We start from the raw sequence: 8,766 nt of genomic DNA on the forward strand, positions 1-8,766 counted from the left end.
AAACGGTGTTTTTTGCACTTTTAGGTTACAATATCTCGAAAACTGAGGGTGATGGAATTTTTCTGAGGTCGGATTCGGATTCAGCGCAGCAAAAACCTTCGATTACTAGGTCTGGTCTCTGGTTCCGGACCTTTGTCAAATTTTGTCGGCCTGTGTAATTCTCTATAGGCCCCTATACTTTCCCGTCACATTTTTTCAAACGCTAAACAATTATTCCAAAAACTAAAAAACGGCATTTTTCCTCATGCATTTTACATGGGAAACTTCAAGTCAAAACCGACAGCTGTTAAAATAAAAAAAAATATAAAAAAAATTAGCGAATTTCTTTTTTTGGATTTGGAATGGAATGAGTTTGGATCGTTGCGCTCTTAAAAAAGCGTTTTTGAGTCACCCTAATGTACAAATTCTGCCGTTCATTTGGAATTTGAAATTTTTTTAAGAATTGAAAACGAAAAATCAAAATTGTAAAAGTCATATAATGCGTACTTACCCGATTCCTACCGTACTAATATTTATTTCAACTACATACTTACATCCTCAAAAATTAGGACATAAAGCTGAAAATTTGGTAAATTAATTGAAAGGCACTAAAATTCTGCAAACACAAAAAAAAGTCGAAAAACGTACAATCTTATCATTTTTTAATTATAATTTTCTTAATTGAGAATTTATCTTCTGTTACTTGCAATTTTTTTATTTGTCTAAAAGTTTAATTATTTTTATGAAAATTTAACAATTTTGTTAAAAAATCATTCTTTTTTTTGAAAATTCATATCTCTTGGTTGAAAATTCATATCTTTTGGTAAAAATTTCCACTCTTTGGTTGAAACCCCAACTATTTTTGATAGAATATTAATTATTTTTGGTTGAAAAGCCTACTGTTATATGTTTAGTTTATAATTCCACCTTTTTGCTTACTAATTTTATTTATTGGTTGAAAATTCTACTGTTTTGATGAAAATTCTTCTTTTTGGGTCAAAAATTAAAATATTTTGGTTGAAAATTCAACACTTTTGTTGAAATGTGATCTTTTTGGTGTACAAATTAACTGTTCCATTTTTCGTTAAAATTTCTCTTTTTTCTTTTAAAATTACACAATTTTGTTAAAATGTATGTACTTTGTTGAAAATTCAACTATTTGGTTAAAAATTCATATTTTAGTTAAAAATTAATTTATTTCGATGAAAATTCATGTATCTTTTTTTAAATTTATATTTCATTATAGAAATGTAATCTTTCTGATTAAAAATTCATCTATTCGTTTAAAAATTTAACAATTTGGTTAAATATTTGTTATTTTTTGGTACAGAATTATTCTTTTTGGTTGAAAAATGAGTTATTTGGTTAAAAAATCATCTCTTTAAAATTAAGTGTTTGTTATATATTTACACAATGAAACATTAAATTTTTTTATTGGCAAACAATTTCTAAGGAAAGCAGAATCATAAATTAAAAAATTCTTAAAATCCTTGAAATCTTTGTAAAACATTTTGAAATATTTGTGAAATGTTCGAAATCTTTTGAAATGTTAGAAACCATTTTAAAATCTTTTAAACCTTTGTTAAATCTTTTGAAATATGCTGAGCAAATTTGCAACCTTTTAAATTTTTTTAAATGTTTTGCGATCTGTGAAATCTGATGTACTGCCCCCTTTTTAAAATATTTGAATTTAAAATCTTTATGAAAATTTTATGAAATCTTTAAAATATTTGTGAAAGCTTTTGTATTCAATTCACATTATTAAAATATTGGAAATCTTTATTTAATCTTTGTTTTAATATTTTTTGTTCGTTTAAAATCATTGAAATCTTTTAAAACTCAAATTTATTGTAAACTTTTACAATTTTTTAAATCTTTTAAATCTAGTGGAATATACCCTTTTATAAATCTTTGAAATTCTTGAAATCTTTTGTAATCCTTATGAATTCTTTGAAATATTTTCGAAATCTTTTAAATCTTTTAAAATCTTCTAAAAAAAATGTAATCATTTAAAATATTTTAAAAAATGTTTAACATTTAAAATCTGCTGCACCGTATCCTTTTTGGAATCTCGGGATTTGAAATCATTATGAAATTTTAACGAAATCTTTGAAATATTTGTGAATGCTTTTAAATTCATTTGACATAATTAAAATACAGTGAAACCCTTCAATAGCCCTCCCTTCTATAGCCCTTCCGACAATTGACGTCGCGCCACAGGTAGATGTAACAGGAGCTGCGCGGAGTGCGCGGGGTCTGCGGTTGTCACTCAGGCGTGAACAAACAAAAGCGAAACGGGCTATAATGAGTTAGTTCCCACCCACCGCCAGCCCCATAATTGGCGCTATAGAAGAGTTTCACTGTATTTGAAATCTTTTGAAATCTTTGTGAAATCCTTCTGTAATCTTTGTTTGTGAAATATTTTTCATAATTCTTTGAAATATTTTCGAAATATTTTATATTCATTTTTAATCATTAAAATATTTGAAATATTTTTAAATCTTCTAAAATTCTTTGAAATCGTTTAAAATCTTTGACATCTGGTGTACTCTGTCCTTTTTTAAATATTTAGATTCCTTGAAATCTTCCGAAAGTTTTAAAATATTTGTGAAAAGTTGGAATTATTTTTAATCATTGCGAAATGTTTTTTAAAATATTTAAAAAAATTTTTTAATAATTTAAATCTGGTGTATCTGAATATAAAATCTTTATGAAATCTTTATGAAATTTTAACGAAATCTTTGAAATATTTGTCAAAGCTTGTTCATATATATTATCAATTGCGGAAGTCAATAAATATCAGCCAACGTTTTTGTAAGAAATTGATTGACTTTAAACATATAATAAGAAGGATAAGGAAATTTTTATGTCTAATAAAGGAAAATACGAGATGCGTTTTATTGCACACTAGAAGTAAATGTACGCGCGCAGATCGCAATTTCCTGTCTCTAAATTTCTATTTACTAAAATGAAAATATGCAAATTTAAAAATCTATTATTAACCCTATAACGGCCACTGTTGCAAACCGAAAAAATCTTAAAAATTAAAATAATATTTTTGGAGGGAAAAACGTTTAGAAAACGACGATACATTGTTCCTAAATTTTTCCAGAATTTTTATTTAACAGGATCAAGGCTGGGCCGTTAAAGAGTTGAACCCATTTTTTAATATAAGGTTTGGAATGTTTTTGAAACTATAATTAATAATTTCGAATTTCAAATGTCTGAAATTTAAAAAGCATGATTTCATATTAAAATTTCAAAAATATAACAATGACAAAACGTTAAAAATGGAATATTTTTAAATACTAATTTGTAAAATTGGGTCATTTAAAATTCAGAGGAATTGTAATTGTATTCTTTATAATTAAAAGTGTTTAAAATTAAATAATTAAAGATTGAGAACTTTTAAATTTGAGTTATTTAAATTCAAAGCGATTAAAATTTGACAATTTAATATTGAAAATTAAATCAATTCTTTCAAAGGCAAAGCTTCTGAAATTCTAGAATTTTAAATTGCCATTACATAATAAAAGTACAAGTTAACATTGAAACTGATTAGACAACTTTTTCTAAAATGAAAAATAAATTGAATTTCGCTTTAAAAAAACCCGTACGACATAGATAGTAATTTTAAATGGGAAACTTTTAGAACGGAAAAATTTCTACTCCCGAACGTTGAACCAAAAATTGTGATATAAAAACTTTTTTATACTATACCCCTTAAAAATTTGAATTATTTGAAGTAAATTTAAATCGCTTAAAAATTAATAATTCTTAAATTTCTAATGCTACTTTCCAAAACTTAAGCATTTCAATTCGAATTGTAAAATTCAAAGCTATGAAAGGAAAAAATTAAAAACTCAGAACTCTGTTTCGAATATGAAATATTTTTCAATTTAAAATGACTTCTTTTTTTAAATCTTCAACTAAAAATCGGACAATTTAAAGACTTTACATTGAAAATTAAAAATTAGTATAAAGAATACAAGAAAATATTGCTATGATTTCTATTATTGAAATTGTACAATTTTATGCTTTTAAATTCAAAATTGCTTTATATTGAAATCTAAAATTATGAAATTCAAAACTGACAATAAGGCTTTTAATATTAAATTTTTAAATGTTTATTATCGAAATGGTTCTAAAATTTCGAATATTTGAATTTGAAACTACAATATTGGGAAAACTAAAATTCAAAACCTCCAAAATTTAATCTAAAAATTTATTTAAGGAAAAACTTTAGTTTCAACTTTAAATTTTTTTATTAAAAGATATGATTTTGTTAAATCAAAATCCACTGTCATTTTCACTATTACAAATTGTAGAATTTTAAATACTGCGAGAATTATTGTAACACTTTCAAAATTATATACTTTCTGGTTGGGAACTTTCAATAAATACAAAATGCGTTAATTATGAAATGCACGGAAAATCTCCCGGTGTAATATTACTCTCCCGGATTTATCCCGGTTTTCTCCCGGTTCTCCGATTCTCCCGGGTGGGTGGCCACCCTGAATATTGTATGTTCGTTTGAATTTATTGAAATCTTTTGAAAACTTAAATTTATTGAAACCTTTTGAAAATGTTTTATTCTTTGAAATATTTTATATTCATGTTAAATCGTTAAAATATTTGAAATATTTTGAGATCTTCTAAAACACTTTCAAATCGTTTAAAATCTTTGAAACGTTTTGAACTCTTTGTCATCTGGTGTACTGTATCCTTTTCAAAATATTTATATTCCTTTCAATCTTTTTAAAGTTTTAAAATCTGTGAAATATTCGAAATCTTTTTGCAATCATTGAAATCTCGTCCACATACCTTTTTAAATCCTCGAATCCTTTTTTAAGTCTTTGAAATCCTTGAACTTTTTTCGAAATGTTCAAAATCCTTTTAAATATTATAAAAGCTCTGAAATATTTTGAAATATTTACAATTATTCGGTAAATTTTGAAATCTGGTGTATACTCAAAAACCGAGTAGGAAATTCAAAGAATTATCCAAGCTTTCAAGGTTTAACCCTTAAAGTGCATTTTGGGTTACTGACACCCCAAGCAATTTTCAAACTCTTATAAACCATACTTAATTCGAAAAAATTGAGTAAGTGTCGTCATCTAACTTAGTTGGAGACACTAACTGTAAGTAAAGTCGTTTAGCATACTGCGTCAAGCGTCAGTCTGCTAGCAGCAGCTGCTGAAAGTTGAGGGGAAAAAAATCGTAGGGTAGGAAACACCCAGTGTGCACTCAGTGAAAAAATTATTTTGGAGCAAATCTTTTTTTTTGAAACTTTATTGATTTTTGGTTACTTTCTAACGTAAGTATATCATATGAAGTGAAATTATTATTTTTTATTTCATACTACCTATGTTGCAATATTCATGAAAGTAAGCTATTTCAAGAGTATAGACATAAATTTTAAGCTTAAAAAAATTAAAATTGCATGAGTTATAAATTTTTAAGTAAAAAAAAACAACATTTTTTCACTTCTTTTTTTTTCAATAATTTTTTTAACAAAGTTAATATAAATAAATGGCTTTAAATCAACTCTGCCTTATGAAAGATACCTTAGACTATGTTGGATAATTTTATTGGGACAAAATATTCAATAGGAGTTATACAATACATGATTAAATACGCTGGGGTGTTTAACACCCACGATGTACTTTACCGTGATTTTTACCATGTATGCACAAATTCAAGGAGAATTCCAGAGTTTTAAGGTCGCTGCACGCCCTGTTAAAAAATGTAAACAATATATCCAATTTTATAACAATTTAAAAAAAACTTCTGTTTCTAGAAGCGAGTGCGGAATTAATAATAAAAAAATCAATTTCGTGGTACAATAATTTATTCCAATAACGCCATTACTCCACCTTAAAATACAAGGTGTAAAATACGCATGAAATACATAAATCTGATATAAATAAGTTATAGTCGATGAAAGTGTGATCAGATGCTTCCGATAATAATTAGCCTTGGGCATTGCGTTCTTGCCGAAATGTACAAATCATTTTTATAGATGAAAGTGTTTATCCTACACTTTGTATTTTTTTAATCTGACAGCCTTTTAACTCTATACATACTCTTTATTAAGTTCCAGAAGTGTAAAATATCTTAAAGGATCGGTATCATTTTATAAATTATTATTATTATCACGGGACTCCAATTTCCCAGTTTTTTTTAAAGTACCTTAAACGCACTTCCGAACATACGACCTAATAATAAGTTGAAATTCCCCTTCAAGTAAAAACGCGAAAAGAACTGGAAAACAATCATCGATAGTCCCTTTATGATTATACAATTATGCCAAACTTAGGCCATATTTTATGCAATATTATGCATAAAAAAGGAAAAACTACATAGGGTATTCCTTGTTTTATTTTTATTTCAAATTTGAAATATAAAAAATTAATATTTTAAACTCTTATTCTGAGTTATGGCCTGGTTGGAGATATTTTTGCATACAATAATCTGAAAAAAATGTTATTCAGATTAATAAGGAACACCCTACTAAACAAATCCAATTTTTGAATTAATTATGAGATTCAGAATTAATTTTTTAATTGATTTGTGAGGGAAAAAAGCGAGAGCGATCGAGGAAGAAAGAGCACTAACAAATCGAGACAATGTCTGAAATGTTTTACTACAAATATAAGTGTAACACTGGCTAAATAGGGTGGGACGAACAAAAAAAATCTTTTTTCCAGATTCTATTCTAATAGTTGCTCTTGAAAACCTGAAAGCTGCCCCCAATTTTCTTTAGAAATTTGAGAATTTTCTTTAAAAATTGGACATGAAAAAAAATCGGTTTTCAAATTAATTCGATATTCTTATGATAATTTTACCAACACTACCAAAAAATATTGACGAATCGCGAGATTTTAAAATAAAAAAAGAGGGCAATCATTAGAATTTCTTCGGGAATAATTTTCTTTTTTCTTTATTTGACTCCACCCTATTGGCTAACCTTCTGTTCGAAAGTGACGACCTATTAAACGGACATATATGCTTCCTATAAAAACGAAGAGTGGTCCCGTCGGCCCTTATAAATTGATTAAACTCGCGGGATCCTCTTTTTTTACTGTGAAAGTGCTTATGGTGCGTACCCTGTGAGAACCGCACGAATCAGACATTGAAGTTCTTCAGCAGCACCGAGAGTTTTTCCTTTTTCTCCATTATCTCCCGGCAGCTATCGTTCCAAGGACCGTAATTCAAGTTCATGATCTGCTCCGCACGATCAAGAAACCTGCGCGTCTTCTTCAATGTATTCCTGCAATTTACAAAAAGAAATTCTTTTTTTTTTTTGAAAAATTGGAATGATTTTAAGGTAATGAAAATTTATCAATAATTAATCAAGTTATTTTTTAAGAGGAAGTTTAGTTCATTTTATTGTATAGGGTAGGCCGGGGCGAGATGAGCATAGTTGTTCTTTTCACGTCAGTATTTAAAATCGGCTAATTACTTGCTTGAAAGTAAAACGTTATAAGTATTCTACAAACATTTTAAATTAAAATTTTGCCAAAATAAAAGTAACTAAAGAAGTATATGCTGAATCAGAAACGAAAATAAAGAACTAGTGCGTTTGGCTCATATCGCTTCATGCATGGGGCGGGATGAGCCAGGCATTGGGGCGAGACGGGTCACTCAATTAAATTACTTATTATATATTATTTATAATTAAGGGTCTTGTTAAGTTAAAGTACTTTAAAACGAAAACATATCTCACACAAATCTTTCCAAAACTGAACGAAAAATTTAAGGTATTTAACTTCAAAATTATACAATCTTTAATCCTAACCTCTACCATAACAACACTACAAAGAGTAAATAGAAAAACGATGTATATCCACATACCTTTTAATAATTGTATTACAGAAATAAATATAGCAATTTTTCAACTTAACAATGTAAATTATTTCAGCAAATGATAAATTCTACAATACGTAAGCTCCCAAATACTAGACTAGTCTACTATAATTACTGCATGACACTGAATTTCATATATATTGGGATATTAAACCGTTTTTTAATGTCTGCCGTATTTTTAAACCGCAACAATGTTTTTCTTATTTTTAAAGCATTTTGCGAGTTTTCAAAGAAAGATATTTAAGAAATACACACAGAAAAACAGTGCTCTCTCTTCTGGTCATATTATTTTATCATAACTATAACAGTGCTGCTGTCATACTTTTTTTGAGCATTTTTATCGACAAGATTAGTTTTTTATACGTTTACACCATCATTAACACCCTGCAAAATCTGATAATATGAAACATTGCATCCTAACCTGCTGACTGCTACACGAAGAGGTTAGGTTAATGCACAGGAAGAGGAGGCTCATTCCGCCCCATATGACACTTTTTAGTCAAATAAAAATTTTCCCTATTTCGGTTTTACAACTATATATAAATCTGTTGAAAACTTAAGGTCTAATAAATAAGCCATCTAAATAAACACTGGAAAAACATCTAATATGTTATTTTGCGTGATTCTTGAACCTTATAAACAAAAGCAAAATATCAGAATACAAGTCTTAAAATTTTTACTTTCGTTTTTTCCAGATTTATTCAACATTAAGCGAAAAATTTCCAAAAAAGAAGTTTGGTAATGTTGTTCCTGATATGGATACAAAAAATATTTACGAAATAAATGATAACCTACGAGGAAGTTAAGTGACTCATCTTACCTCCTATGCTCATTTCGCCCCACCCTACCCTAATCAAGGGGGTATCTACCTTATTATTATTATTATTATTATTATTATTATTATTACTATTATTATTA

General features: G+C 27.5%; 1 protein-coding gene across 1 annotated transcript in view; it reads right to left on the bottom strand.

Moving 5' to 3' along the window:
- Positions 1 to 5,812: 5,812 nt before the first annotated feature.
- LOC117181095 (SET and MYND domain-containing protein 4-like) overlaps positions 5,813 to 8,766 on the bottom strand; it is a 79,687-nt gene continuing 76,733 nt past the window's right edge. Inside the window, exon 11 of the mRNA XM_033373664.1 lies at positions 5,813 to 7,252. Coding sequence (XP_033229555.1) covers positions 7,108 to 7,252 — 145 coding nt within the window. The 3' untranslated portion in view covers positions 5,813 to 7,107. The remainder of the gene's footprint in view (positions 7,253 to 8,766) is intronic.

This window comes from Belonocnema kinseyi, chromosome 10, assembly GCF_010883055.1.
Source record: "Belonocnema kinseyi isolate 2016_QV_RU_SX_M_011 chromosome 10, B_treatae_v1, whole genome shotgun sequence".
NCBI lineage: Eukaryota > Metazoa > Arthropoda > Insecta > Hymenoptera > Cynipidae > Belonocnema > Belonocnema kinseyi.